Source organism: Lepidochelys kempii, chromosome 9 (genome assembly GCF_965140285.1).
Source record: "Lepidochelys kempii isolate rLepKem1 chromosome 9, rLepKem1.hap1, whole genome shotgun sequence".
Taxonomy (NCBI): Eukaryota; Metazoa; Chordata; order Testudines; family Cheloniidae; genus Lepidochelys; species Lepidochelys kempii.
In genome coordinates, this window is record NC_136388.1 from 78,907,730 (window position 1) to 78,922,769 (window position 15,040).

General features: G+C 39.8%; 1 protein-coding gene across 1 annotated transcript; it reads right to left on the minus strand.

Moving 5' to 3' along the window:
• Positions 1 to 1,388: 1,388 nt before the first annotated feature.
• On the minus strand, positions 1,389 to 14,167 carry YIPF6 (Yip1 domain family member 6). The gene is made up of 7 exons (XM_073360991.2): positions 14,012 to 14,167; positions 12,750 to 12,878; positions 11,980 to 12,058; positions 11,522 to 11,564; positions 8,513 to 8,638; positions 8,238 to 8,395; positions 1,389 to 7,548 (listed from the first exon to the last, which is right to left on the minus strand). Exons 1-7 carry the CDS (start codon positions 14,165 to 14,167, stop codon positions 7,430 to 7,432), a joined length of 810 nt encoding a protein of 269 aa, XP_073217092.1. The 3' UTR covers positions 1,389 to 7,429.
• Between the last annotated feature and the right edge of the window lie 873 nt (positions 14,168 to 15,040).

Consider the following 15,040-nt stretch of genomic DNA (forward strand, 5'->3'; position numbering starts at 1 on the left):
CTCAATAAGTTGCCCTGTTCTCATTCCCTCTGAAGCATCTGGCACCAGCCCCTGTCAGAAGACAGGATACTGAACTAGATGGACCATTAGTATGATCTAGTAGGCCATTCTTATGTTCTTAGGAAAATAGGTTCTGTATTCTATTCCTAATTCCTGGGGGCATCAAATCCCCCTGACATATTCTTTGTTAGATTTAGTGACCTAATTTATCTATTTCTCTGTGTGATTCAAGATAGCCTCAAAATAGTTTTCCCAGCTTGGAGACAAGGATTTTGCCCTTTACCCCTTCCCATCCTATCCGAAAATCACAAAAACATGGATTTCAAATACAGGCATTAGCAAAAAGCTTTTGACAGACTAATCTTGCTAACATTCCTTTTACTAATATGTAAAAAAAACATAGCAGCTTGCTACCAAATACTCCATAATCATAGTCCTATCTTTAAATCTGTCTAAGCAAAAGCTGACAGGTGGGCAGAAGTTTAGTACTAATTGCGCAATTACTCTAATGTAATACTGATCATAAGATGCTGTGAGCCTAAAAGTGTCTTAAAATTATCACCCAAATGCAGTAATTATAACTCATTTGCTCAATTTTTCACCAAACCAGACCTTGCCAAGAGTAAAATTACATTAGTACTGAGCAATTACGGCAAAAATTGCAAAAGCAGGCAAGCTATTGTGTTTAAGAACTTTCAAGGACTGAAGAGAAGACTGGAAGAAGTCTCTTCCATCTCTATGATTTTCTGCAAGCAATTTTATCTGATGTTGTATTGTTATGCATCACTTATGTTTTTTGTTGTTTTCTTTTTAAAAACAATTCCCATTTAATCCTCCTCCAGTGACTTAGCATTTTGTTTAAAAAATACCCTGTTCCTTTTAAAATAAAATCTCTCAACTCTCCCCTCAAAATACAATAAATGAAGTTACAGAAGGGGGAAAATTGATAGAATCCATACAGTCAAACTCATTCAAATGACAGAGAATCTAGCAAGCTGGTCATTGCAAAACTCTAAATTCCATGTACTGCATTTCACGGCAGAGATTATGCTCACAAAATAGACTTGGAATGAAAGAACAGGCTGACACATGTTTCTGAAGTCTTTCTTGGGAGGTGTGAAGGGGGACTGTGAAGCACAGAGATGCAAATATTCATTTCTGTTCTTTATTGAGGCAATTAAATAGTAATTTCTTTGTAAAGGTAATGCTGCCCCCCTGTGGCCACTTGGGCAAGAATGACAGGTTTCAGAGTAACAGCCGTGTTAGTCTGTATTCGCAAAAAGAAAAGGAGTACTTGTGGCACCTTAGAGACTAACCAATTTATTTGAGCATAAGCTTTCTAGTCTCTAAGGTGCCACAAGTACTCCTTTTCTTTTTGGGCAAGAATATTTTTCAAGTAAATCAGATTTGACATTAACAGCATGGTACATTTTGGAGGGCAAGTAGCTAACCACTGCTTATTTAACACTGATAATCCACATATAGGCATGGCAGCACAGCAAGTAGGAAGCACATCAAGAAGGTAATATGTTTAGAGAGTGAAAAATGTGATTGTGTTGTTTCCCTAGTGCTAGCTCCCCAACAAGTGTGACTGGTACTTGGAATAGCATTTGCACTTTGTAACCTGAGGATAAACCACTACAGGTATTATATAAGTACACCTTTAGGTAGCTGGCTCAAATCCAAGCCAGGCTGGAGTAGCTGAAAGTCCTCATCCGGTTATTATTACCTGCCAGGTCTTTGCAGGCTAATAAGTAAGCACATGCTATTGTTACTTCCTCCTAGTTTAATACCTGATTCAAACACAGTAGCGATTAGACATATATGCATGTTTTGTGCCTGTTGCATGACCATTAACAACAGTTAGCCCCTCAGGAAGTAAGTAGTTCTTTGGCTGAAGGAATACAGCTCTTAAAAAGGTAATTTAGTTCCATATACAATTTTATCTGCTTGGAAGGGAGGTTACTACAGGGCTAATCAATGCAGTAAGGAGATTCAGCATGAAGAGTGGGTTACCTATGCCTTGTAACATCGCCTGTCTGTACAATCATGCAGTAAGAAATATCACTAATAGAAATGTGCATCTAAGAGATTATTAATCTTTTAAAACCCGATATGGATGAATTCATTCCCAAGTCTTTCATTAGAAATATGGGTAACACCAAATAATAGCTCAGTAAGTTATACTAAAAAGCAGGAGTTCTACAGTACCAAACAGGGTCACATTACGACAAAAAGTTTCGAGTGGAAAAGCTCCCTCACTGCCCATGTCTTGAGAGACCACACATTAGTGTTGGTATGTTTTCAAGTGAATAAGGGACAACAGCAAATTACTCCTGCAAGATAACTGAAATTAGGTTATTTGTTTCCTGATGTTCATACTGGTAGGGACCATGATCAGCTGCATTCAGGGACACTGAAAGTTTAGTAACCCTTTCACCTGAAGAAGCCTATGTGAGTGGACAGGTGTGAGAGGGGCACAGATTAAGCAGGAGCAGAGCCAGTATGGATCAGGATCAGATGGGAGTACAATTATTAAACCAACCCACAGAAGTGTTAACAGAGTGCCCTAATGGGAGCTGTGTTCCTCCCCTAATATAGGAGGTTTTTAGTACAGTGAATAGGATAAGTCCTGCTAGGACTTTTTCTCCCCTGCTTTGCACCTTGGTGTGTATACATGTGAAAACGGGGTGCAAAATACTACCATGTCAGAATTCACGAGTTACTTATACCCATGGGAGCATTTTACAAGCACAAAACCCAAGCCAATGGAGAAAGAAGAAGTGCTTCTTTCCCCATCCTTCCTTAATTCAGACCATCTTCCCTGAAGACCACATAAAACTCATGTTCCTTTGGACAAAGGCTGGATAGGATTTCCTTCAGAGCCTGTCACAAGAATGCTCTCGGCCCAACAGGTAGCTGCTGTGTTCCCTCCCAGGTCCTGATAGCTCAGGTTGCATAATGCTTACCATAAAGACTGTCCAAGTTGGTATTTAAAAAAATATTAGAGAGAACTGCCAGCTAACATAGATCCTAGAGTGCAGTCAGCAGTACAGCACATACACTACTTTCAAACCACACACAGTGTCCTTTTCAGTATTTTAATATATTACTTTAAAATTTAACAAATAATTTACATGTTCTCTTTTTCACAGGTCCAGTAGGTATAAGGGAAGAAGACTGAACTCCATTCAGATTCAAAGGGGTTTTCAAAACGTACAAGTGACACTGCCAAAGTTTGAGTGGGAAAGAATACCGGTTTATGCATCAGAAGAGCATCTGCTTTCACTACAGAAAAATTATACATTTCATTAAGGCAAAAAGTCTACTCTACTCCCCACACCCTGACCTTCCCCTCTCCCCATCACCAGCGTTAAAATGGAAAGAGAGACACTGTTCCCCTTGGTAAGTAAGACAGCAAATGACCATATGCATCCTCAAACCATAAACAAATAAATATTGTGCTTATATGGATTAACTGTACACATTCTTTTGGAGGAATACAAAGATATAAGCCAGATACAATGGCTATATGATTTACAATCAGATAAGCATGTTGAAAGTAGATTTAGAACCACTCAATATATGTTACCACGGACTACTCATACAATGCTGCAATTTTGAAGGAACATAGTCAACTGGAATTAGTTTCTAAAGATAAATTAGAAGTAGGGGCAGGTGTTAAACCTGCCCACATTTGTGATTTTAGAGTTACATTTTCCTATTTTAAAATCCTTGACCTCCACCCAAATGCTGTGGAAACAATCAATTTAAACAGCGGTAAGCTAACTGTACACAAAATGCTGTCAAATTTTATTCAGCTACAGTCATATTTGTACCTGCTGTTAATAACAGAAAAGGCTTCAGACAGAAGTGTGATTTTTTTCAGTTGCTGGTATCCCTTTAAGTGTGTCCCCAAACCTCCCAAAGAGAAGAATTGCTGCACAAACATAAAATTTCAATCATAACATTTTGTGAACAATACATGGAGTGCAAATCTTGTCTCTCCATCTGACAGATGAACATCTGTAGCTGAGTGCTTTAGCTGTCCACATATTAGTACGGAAACATTTTATCAGTAGGAACTTCAGGTTACCCATAACTATTTTAGGTGTATTTTAACTACAGCAAACATGAGTAATGTGTGCGTCTTGGATAAGTCACTCCAGAACACATACATTTCGGACATCACAATCAAACTCTTAAGATGGAAAGTCCTCAGGCTATAGTAATATCTTTGATCTATAATCAGTCAAGTTCCTGTTCACAAGAATCATAGAAAATTAGACTAATTTTAGCTTCTAGCTTTTATGAATTGAAATAAAAATCAACAGAAAGGAGCAATTGTGGATCCATACAACTTGATGCCCATATTCAGGGCTGCTTGCCTTCTCAGCATATTTTTTCATAAGATAAGGCTTTGTTTACAAAAAGGGTTAGACTTTCCAAAATACAAACATTTCCCTTCCTCCTCCAATAGGCCAAGACAGATATGCAGACAAGCTTCTTCAGAACAGAAGATAATGCTGTACAGAGAATTGTTTTTAAAGGGTTTTTTGTTTTTTTTTTTTCATACTTGAAATACACTGGTATCATCAGGGGAATTTTAGTGCAGTTGGGTGGATTTACTGAAACAATGAACTGTAGCAACTAGAAGCAGTGATGGTTTTAAAAAAAAAAATGTTGGTTTATTCAACTGGAAGCATGAAATTTCAGAATATATACAGTTCCTCACCTGCATCCTGTTGTACACGGCTATAGACTTTAAGGAGTTATGCTTTCTAAGCAGGTGTATCTGAATTTATAGACTTTACTGCTTTGAAAGGGAGCAGTTTCCACACTAAAGGAATTACTGCTACCAGCCAAAAGTTACACCTTCACTGTATAACTGGAACATTTTCCCCTACCCCTTTTCACGTTAACGAAAAACCCTACAATGGCTACTTTTAAATGATTAAATCAACAAAAATAACCCTCCTCCTCCAGTCATAACCTAAGAGCAATATATTAATTCTCATAGAGCAAGCCACCTTGAAGCTCAGAAGTAAACAAAATAAAGCATGGAGGATTTTAAATCATGCTTCTCACAACATTTGTAGTTTAAATTAAAAACTCCTCTTTCCTGACCACTGTCCCCTCTCAAGGAGATACTGATAAATTACGTTATTTATTTTAAAGAAATTCATATCTAACAGTTTAAATCATAAGAGACACTGGAAAAAAATTTCAGAAAAGACTTTCTGGAAAGTGTGCACAACTAGGTTTTAATTATGTAATTCTTACTCTTATGAACAATGCCATTGATCTCGATGAGAGTACTCATTTGAGTAGAGAAATGAGTAACTGGACCGAAAGAGTCTAATTTTAATGATCTAACAGATTTGCTATCTTTTTCACTTGCCTAAAATATTTGTTTTTAACATCTTATAAAGTGCACTTGATTTAACTGGACTGAAAAGGTGAACTGCACAGCTTTAAAAACAAATATACAAAGCCATTTCACATCCCATATCAGTAACAATTTGAGTATGAACTTAAAAATGCACCATTGCATACTTGAAATGCATACTTTAATCTGAATACTTACAGCTCCCTCAGCAGCAAATGAATATAGCATAAGAAAGGCAGTAAATGAAGCTGTCTGCTCCGCAAACTCACTGATGTCAACTATTGCAGACAGGAAGAAGCAGGAGCCCCAGGTCTTCGCAGGAAGTAACTAAATCAGTTTTCTCCACAACCTTTGTGCCCGCCAAACATGAATCAATTTCTTACAATCTACAGTCAGTGATTTGGGATCCTAAACATGTGCGTATACGAGTGTTTAGAAAGATCTGCACTTTATATTTAAAAATAAAACTAAGTATATTTACATCAAATAGGATCTGACTAGTCAATTTCAGGACTATTTTGCATCTACTACTACATAAGAAAGCATGACATTATGTTCATCTTTAGAATTAACTATATATTTGAACAGCAACTTTTCCCCCCCTACCTCCACCCCAAGTTTCGATGTTTTGCAGCTCTCCTCATGTGTTGCTTACTATGCAACACAAATAACCTCTGTGTGACTCTCAAACAGTACCTATGCCAAATGTTATCTTTGTGTATCTGTATCAGCTTCTGCAGGTGTGGAACAGGCATGTACACGTAGCACATATTTGAAGGAAGATTCCATCCCCTTTTATAAATATTCAGTCTAAATATACAGAAGTTTCATATTTCCCCCTACCAAAAGCAGGAGCCATATGCACAAAATACTAACATTTACGTGGAAATGCCATCCCTCTAAACAACCAATAAGTTACTCTAAGCAATTAAGCACCAGATCCCCATACTAGTTCAGAGCAGCCAACACCTTCACTTATGGACCATTTAATTCATTCCTCCATCCTAAATATAACAACAGGTTTGAGTCCTTGTTTTGTATGCTAATCGGCAAATGTCTCAAGTACCAAAAATTCAGTTCACTCAGTAGGAATGCATTGCAGCGATGGTACACTGCTCTCCACCTGCCCAATTCTCTGTTCAAAAGTTGTAGAGTGATAGCTGAGCAATCAGTGCCATCACCTTCAAAGTAAAGAATCTGAAGCCTTCCTCTGGACTTTGACATTCTGATTTTGTGTTACCCAAAGGGGAATTTGTAAGTGTCCAGTGCAAACACCATCTCCTTGTGAAATTGTATGGATCAGTTAGTGTCACACTAGTATTTGAGACATTTAGTTTGTATAAAATGACACACATGAAATGACTGAAGTGCATAAGTGCACAAGAGCAGTTTGCATCAGTGTGAACAGAAACAGCTCCCTTCAGACATGCTCTGACAATGAAACGAATGGAGCAAACATGCGTATTTTTGCTGAGACCTGAAATTTGATCTGAAAAGGAAAAATTATTGCCCGGGATGCACTTTGTATAGATTTCACCTCTTTGCACATCTAGGAAAGAGCCAGGATTTAGATACCCTTCTTCCCATGGGTCAGCAAATGTGTTCTATTATTCATAGGGCAATATTCAATTTTAAAGAGAACTCCAAGCATGAATGGGAATTCTGCTAAGCCAGATAGTTATTACCTAGTCTTCAGTTATCAATCTTCTTGAAGTTCCAAGATAGGATTTTATCCTCTCCATTCTCATGGAAACTGCCTTCCTTTGTCTGCATTCCTCTCTTCTCAGACTGGGCATTTTTTATTTATACTAAACAGCAGGATTAAATAAAATTCAGTAGCTGGATTTCAGTATCTTTCAAGCAACTGGCTCCTTGTATATCTCAATCTTAGAAATGATGAATTCTTCAGCTCTCTGGCTTTATCCCATAGCCTGCTTTTTTACAGTATGCAAGATCTATGCATTGGAGATAAAGCCCACAAATTAACAGCAGTATTTATGAAAACTTCCAGTTCTCTGTGCAGTCTCTGTTGATCCCTCATCACTGATGTGTAAAGGTGAGAATCATCCAGCTGATAACAAAGTAGAAGAGGAAGATGGGGTAAACAACAAGAGCCTTGCGATTTGGAGGCTGGCTGTCTGCCAGAAAGGCTGTGGATGCTGGTGACAAAGAGAGAGAACACACTTGAAATGTGCACAAAGCTAAAAGATTTTCAAACTGAATCAGAAACCAATAAATGCTGCTAAATTAGGATCTCCTGTACATTTAAAGGTGAAGGGAAAAAGAGAAGACTCCTACATTTTGTGCTGAAGACATTTCTCCCCCTCACCACTTGTATGTCTTCCTTTATCAGTTGGAAAGGAAACATTTAGAGGATGTTACATGCCAGGCAACATATTTTCAAAATAAGACTGGCACAAATACTGCAAAAATGTTTACATTAAATAAGTGTTTTCCAGTGGTATTTAACATGGGGACTTTATTTCCTGGTCTAATACTCCTATGTTGGTGTAATATACTGTTCTTCTCCTCTTCAAAAGCAACATATTATAGCAACCCTTCCTCCAGGCAAGAAATGCTAACTGCAGAGCAAATGTGAGTCCATCAACATGGCTTTGACCATGAGCATCAGCTGGGACATGGGGAAGGGCAGACTCCCTTTCACCTCAAGGGCTGAGAGTGCTGCTTCCACAAAACCTCACCAACTTAGAGAACCCAAACCATGATCTCTTCTTGACCCATGCCACCAGCAGACTGCCTGGCAGGCCCACCTTTCTTAACAGAAAAAGGACTAAACTCTTAATTCCTTTGCATCCATGATACAGTTCTGTTGCCAAAACTTCCTTACCTAGGGTTGACCAGCCAAACATAGCCATCACTACAACAAGTCGCACAATGAAGCTGACAGTCCCCGAGCTTGCTAGTAGTACCAGCCTGCACACGAGCATAGCCACTGTCAGAGGCAGGACACAGTAACCCAGGACACAAAGGCTCTGAAAAAAAGATCTAGAAGGGGGCAAAGGGAGATGGAGGAAGACAGACAAGGAAGTTGTGTCTAAGTAACAAAAATGTTAATCCACACACTAGAGCATTTTCATTGCTATTGTTCATATGGATACTCACATGGTTCCTCCAAGCAGTTTTGAGTTTAGTGTAATGACAACTGCTCCAAACCAGATGATAACAAAGACCTCAGCAAACTGGGGACCTCCATCTTCTTTACTGTCTGCTGACCCTCCCTGAAGCATCCTGAGGCAGAGAACAGAGCAAAATACTAGATGATCACAGGGCAGTAACTTTATTTCATGTTTTATTTCTAACAGCTATATTAAGCCTAAGAGATGATGACTCTCAGGTAGGTTGGAGTCAAATTTCTCTTTGTTTATTATTTATCATGTTTATAGCATGATCAGTTCTGTACAAAAGAGAAGACGACAACTCCTGCCCCATGGAGTTTATAGTGCAAGTTAGACAAACAAAGATACTTCAGTAATACAATGATGGAGGCCATACAACAGTGGATGGTCAAAGGAAGGTCATATCTTAAAGTGGTATGGAGGATTTGTTTATTTTTAAAACAGATTTGGATGCACTGCTTACTTTGAGAGATTACCAACAGATAGATTAAGAAAGGTTTTGAATGAGACAGAACTGATGTACAAAGCTAAGGAAAGTCAGAAGGGCAGCACAGAAGAAGGTATGAATGTGGTAGTAATGGACTTTGTCCCATAGATCAACAAGCACTTTCCAAAGGTGGGTTTTATTCCCATTTTACAAGTGATTTACCCAAGGAGAAACAATGAGTTAGTAGAGTTACAAGCAACAGAACTCAAGTCTCCTGATTTGGAATCCTGAGTTCTATCCACTGAACCACAAAACGAGGAAATAAAAGTGAGGCTTGGACAGATGAAACAAACGTGACCGAATTGAAAGGTATGCCATTTAAAAAAAAAAAATCATTTCTCTAAAAGATTTTACCTACAACTGTTACCGTGTAATACCCAAGATTACAACAACTGAAAGATGAGAAAAATTAGTTAATTTGCTCCACAGGTTCTTTACTTTGTGCAGTTGACAGTACTTTATGTCTAATCAATTTCTGTTTTGTTGATGTAGATCTTTTGCATTACCACTTTTTTTAAAAAAATAGGAAACTGCAACTTAAAAAAAACCCAACAAATTGGCCAGGGAGACTCAGGAGCAGGTGTAACTAGAGTAATTGGAATGAGGATCACAAAGGTTTTATTACACTGTTCTGGCAGCATAAGGATGCCTTAGTGTAAATGAGAATCTGAAGTACATATATTTAGATTACTATTACTTTACCCCTATTACTTTAGTAGCCAAGCACCTTACAATCTTTAATGTATTTATCCTCACAACATTCCTGCAAAGTAGTGAAATACTATTAACTATCTTAAGGTGGAGAAATGAGACACAGAGACTAAGTGACATGCCCAAGATCACACAAGCAAAGCAAGGAATTGAACCTGGATCTAAAGATAAAAAGGAGAGGTCAGAGATGGAAGACAGGTAACCGCCACTATTTTGGCTGTCACCAGGGACTGAACCATGGATTTCTGAAAAATTTGCAGAGTATCGTTCTGGACATTGCCTTTTACTATGTTTGTACAGTGCCTATCACAAGGGGGCCCTAATCTGGTTGAGGCTTCTAGGTGCCACTGCAATATAAATAGCAATGTCAAAACTACTTTCAATATTACTAGATGTCAAGTAGATTATGCTCTTTCAACACAGTTCGAATCTGATAGGGAATATACTGAAGACAGTATCTGATACACACTTTTTAGTTCCAGATGCCTTCAGATCATTTAAAGTAACTTACTTTGGGGGGTAAATTAATTCCTACCTCATTGGAATGAGGAAAGTAATTAGTGTTCACAATACTCTGCAGATATGAAATGCTAAGTGATGTATTCTTACAGTATTGCTACATTAAACATGTATTCTGCAGTAGGACCCAGAAGGCCTAATCCAGATTGGGGTCACATTGTGTTGTACGCCTAGCTCATACATGGTCCATACCCTGAAAAAATTACAGCCAAGATGACAAGTTAAATGAATGGAGGAAGACAGTCAACTATACACAATTTTTATGTACATGCACATTTATTTTACCATAGATAAAAAGTAAATTATCCTCATGGTGGGTTTGTTTGTTTTTTCCAACACACAACATTGGCCAGGTGAAAAGGGGAAGTGTCGATAGCTATAGCTTCCAGACCATTAGTACAACTCATGGATGACTTAGTACTGCAGCTGTATATATAAAAGGAAAAGTGATATAGTAACTAGGTTTTTTTTAGAATAGTATCCAACAGTTATACCTTATGGATCATCATTCATTGCTGCAAAAGTTAAGGATGGTGTTATTTTAACCAGGAGAATCAAAGCCTTGCTCTTGTTTGTCTTTTTATATACCCATACAGATTTAAAACTGACTGCCTTAGGGATCTATAACTCAACCATGTTGTGCAAGGTGCAAATAGAAACTTCTTCTAATATATAAGCTTGCCCCATGGGATAGTGCCTCCTGATTCAACCATGCTAACAGCATTTTAAAAGTCAAAAGAAGAGATTAAGGCTTTCGTGCTTTACAATTATGCAGCAAAATAAAAACAATTGAGCAGACTTTCAGTAGTGTAAGTTTGCTTTGGAACTGCCCTCAGTTGTATTTTGAAATGACAAATGGGTAACAAAAAAAAATATTAAACCCAGAGTTTTCATATCACATGAGTGTCTCTGTGTGGATGAGCAACAAAGCTTGCATTTCCTTTCTGGATAACGCATATAAAACGCAGAACATTTAGCCCAAAGAATACTTGCTGTACACACTAAAATCAAGAATTACCAGGACCTCTGTAGTTTTCAATATAATTTATCCCCAAGACAGCAGGGCTAGACAGGAATAATTTATTACCTACATTTACCCTAAAATCCCAAATAAAAAGAGAGGCCCTTAATAAGTTTAGGGTTTTAGAGAGTCAATTGCTCATATAAGTTTCACCATTAATATCTGTAGCACACCAGCCTAAGCACTAGAGTAACCTGACCATGACATGTCAGAAATTCCCTCCACCATTCACACATAGAAAGATAACAGGTACTTACAGTGCAAGTGACACACACAGCACCAAAGGACCCCAAAGATCCCCTGTAGAGAAAGAAACAGAATGACATCAGATACTGATGTTCAGAACAGTATCTCTCTAGCAAAAAAGAGTATTAAAGCAGCCCAGTGTACCCCTTTTCCAGTTCCCAATCCCAAAATTGTCATAGCTAACATGTGGTGTCATATACTGTATATAAAGATGCATTCAAATTAAGAACGTCTGGACTCATTCTGATAAACAGTTCACTTTAAAGAGATGTCAGTGTTGTTCCGCCTCTTCACACAACTGCCTCATTTGCTTTTGTTATTCTGTATCTTGCAGAGAAATAACATATGGCTATTCTATTTTCCAGATATTTCATTAAAGCAAAGACTTCGTCCAACCCATGCAGTGACTTTTAGGAATATTTGTCTTGTAATGTTGGTCTTCCCAAGATTTACAAAATCTGATACGTACAGTCTCTAAGGAGCGCGCTGCTCTTTTTGGGATACATGACATGCACAAATTTCTTTCCAACTGCCTTTAGATCTCGCATCTGAAACACACAAATGACATCTCTAGTACACCATTTCACAGGTATTAAAGTGTTAACAAAATGAAGGGGGAAATACTTTTGCAAGCTATAAATCATAACACAGCACTGATATTAAATCAAGAGATATTTGGGTCAAATGCTTTCTATAGCATGCCTTATAATGGTATAAAAATTAGATTCGCAGCAACCAATAACTGGATAATAGTCCCAGTGCATGAAATTAGCTAGATTCCTCTTTTCATAACATCCAGCTAATAATGTTATTTGTTTGCTGCTCCAAGAGGAGATTTCATTATCTGGCTAATTCCTCATCCCCGCTTGATGCCCTGGCAACTACAGAAATTTTCAGTGGGTCACAGAGAACAAATTTGAGGATTTTTATGTTTGTAATTCAGATTCCTTGCCCAAAAGAGTTTGTTTTGTAAAATTTTGAATTTTAAAATTTACAACCAATTACAAAGCAAGAAAACCAACATTTCTTGTGGTATTTCGCCCAAGAGATCAGAAAAACTTCATGTGTTACCACAGACACAGTAAAGCAGTTGTTTTCAACCTTCTTTCATTTGCAGACCCCAAAAAATTTCAAATGAAGGTGCAGACCCCTTTGGAAATTTTAGACATAGGCTGCGGACCCCCAAGGGTCCACAGCCCACAAGTTGAAAACCACTGCAGTAAGGGATACAAAACTCACAATAGTATCTTTAACAGGTTCATCCAATGTGGAGTAGTCTTCATCAGGGGAGTGAGATCCAACAGGAACTGTGATCTCCCCTTCCACTGGAATGTCTTCTGATATTGACACATCTGAGAGACCTGCAAACTAATCAGTTTTTTAAACGTTTTTTTAATACGGAAAATAGCTGATGTTTGCCTAGGAATTTTTGTGCAGAGTATAAAGAGAGTAATGAGCAATCTACTTTACAAAAAGAATATTTAAATAAGTATTCTAGTAGCAGCCTCCCTATTTCAAACAATTCACAACTAAGAGGCAAGCCACAATGTGTGAGCAGGAGGGACCATAATTACAATCAAAGGTTATTTTCTTCTCCTATCAATAAATCCCAAGTACTCCCTCCCGTTACCTTATGACTTGTGTTTGTCCTTATTTACACTGTAAGCTCTCTGGGTCAGGCTACAAGATTTGTCTATGTCCTGTAAAGAGCTGTGTACATTGATGGTGCTATATAATTTTATAATATTGACAGCAATGCATTTATCACAGCAGGAAAGCAGGGACCACTGTGAAGTGAACAATATACACATATCCATATCCCTAACATATACTACAGAGATGAAGCACCAAATGAAAGTGTATGTGGTGAATAATACATTTCTCCACCACCAACAGCAGTAACAGGATTTTTACACCTATTGTTGAATGATGCAAGCAAATAAGGAGTAGCCTGGTCTGCTCTGAAGGGAAGCCTGTTCAGGAGAGCCTATAAAGGGATCTGCAAAGTGCCTGAGGAAAGTTTCTAAAATAACACTATTGCTGTGCTTGACTCTAGCATCTATCATGGGTGTGGGGGAGAAGAGTGGTAATTATTTAAGCCTTCCCCCTCATCCCCTCTACGCCCATGAGTTAGTGCAACTGTCTCCAAGTTACAGGTGAAGAAACTGAGGCACGGAAAAACAGAGTAGCTTTCCCAAGGTCTCTCAGAAAGTCAGTGGCAGAAATGGGAAACACACCTGCCCCATTCGAACCACTGGACTCCTCTTTCCCCCAATCCCAGGACAAACCCCAGGAATCCATGAGCCATCCACAACCTCTAGACCCTCCCCCTCAGCTCAACCACTGAGCTGAACCCCACGCCCCAGCCAGGAACAGAACCCAGGAGTCCGGGCACCCCCCTTCTCAGCTCTGGCCCCTCCACCCAGGCGTGGCGATGCTGGGTCTCCCCCATACCTCCCACCGCCGGGAGGGGTCGGGCCACGCCCCGACTCCTTTCTTACCAGCGGTTTCGCAGCTCCCCCAGACCTACTCTCCTCTGCCTCCGCCATCTTGGCCCCGCTACCCCGGCTGCTGTTGATGCGACGTGGAGACGGATCCACTACGTCATCGGTCCGCGCAGCGCGCGTAGAGATTACGTCACTCGCCCGAGTATCCATGGCAACGCCGGACCCAGCTGGCGGAACCGCCCAGACTTAAAAGGACAGACGCAGCCGACTCAAGTGGGGGAAGGGGACAGAGCGCAGAGCCTCAGCTCTTAAAGGGCCACACGCACCCTCACAAAGGAGAGTTCTCAGTCTCTGGCATTAACCCCCCCCCCGCCACACACACAAACAAACACACACACACACATTCAGGGGCACGATCCCCGCATGGAGGGTCTGCAGGGAAGCTGTCTATAGGCACATGCAATGCAAGGTACCCTTGGGTCCCCCACTCTAATCTGGGATTCTCAGAGCCCTACCTCTGTGGGGCCCTTTGCAGGTCACAAGCCAGCTGGATGTCCTGCCTGCCCGAGAGGGGAAGGCAGCTCACTCATCCCTGTGCACACTCTTCCCATTTCGGATACAGCACTGGGGGGACTGCCATCTATCTGGGGTCCGAGTGTCCCGCAGGGGAGAGCAGAGAAAGTGGGGGTGCCTTGGAATCGGGGCAGGCAGCTTGGCACGCAACAGCAATGCCATACTCTATGCTGGATGAGGTGTGTCAGGATGAAATGACCCACACATCAGCAAGAGCTGGGGTTGAGAAGGACATAGTGGAAAGATTCATGCCTTGTATTATCCACCCAGCTATTTCGAGTGCCCGTCACCGCAGCATCCCACCCACATAAGTGATTTTCTCCGACCCTCATAAGTGTCTCTGGCTTCCTAAGTCTTTATATAGGTTATAGAGAATTCCCTAATGGCGGCTCTTTCTTGAAAGCTGATCTGGAAGGCCTCCGTCTCTAGGGATAAGAGACATTCAGGTTCCACAATCCTTTGACCTTGACCTCTGTTCTGTGTCAGCCCTCAGTCGGATCAATTAATACC

What these genes read in the sequence shown, in the direction of transcription:
- YIPF6 (XM_073360991.2), bottom strand. Translation starts at nt 14,167, where the DNA reads ATGGATACTCGGGCGAGTGACGTAATCTCTACGCGCGCTGCGCGGACC. An exon ending in AACCTGTTAAAGATACTATT is followed by an intron (nt 12,059 to 12,749) that starts GTGAGTTTTGTA and finishes TGTGTGTTTCAG; the next exon opens with ATGCGAGATCTAAAGGCAGT. An exon ending in AAACTGCTTGGAGGAACCAT is followed by an intron (nt 8,396 to 8,512) that starts GTGAGTATCCAT and finishes GCCCCCTTCTAG; the next exon opens with ATCTTTTTTTCAGAGCCTTT.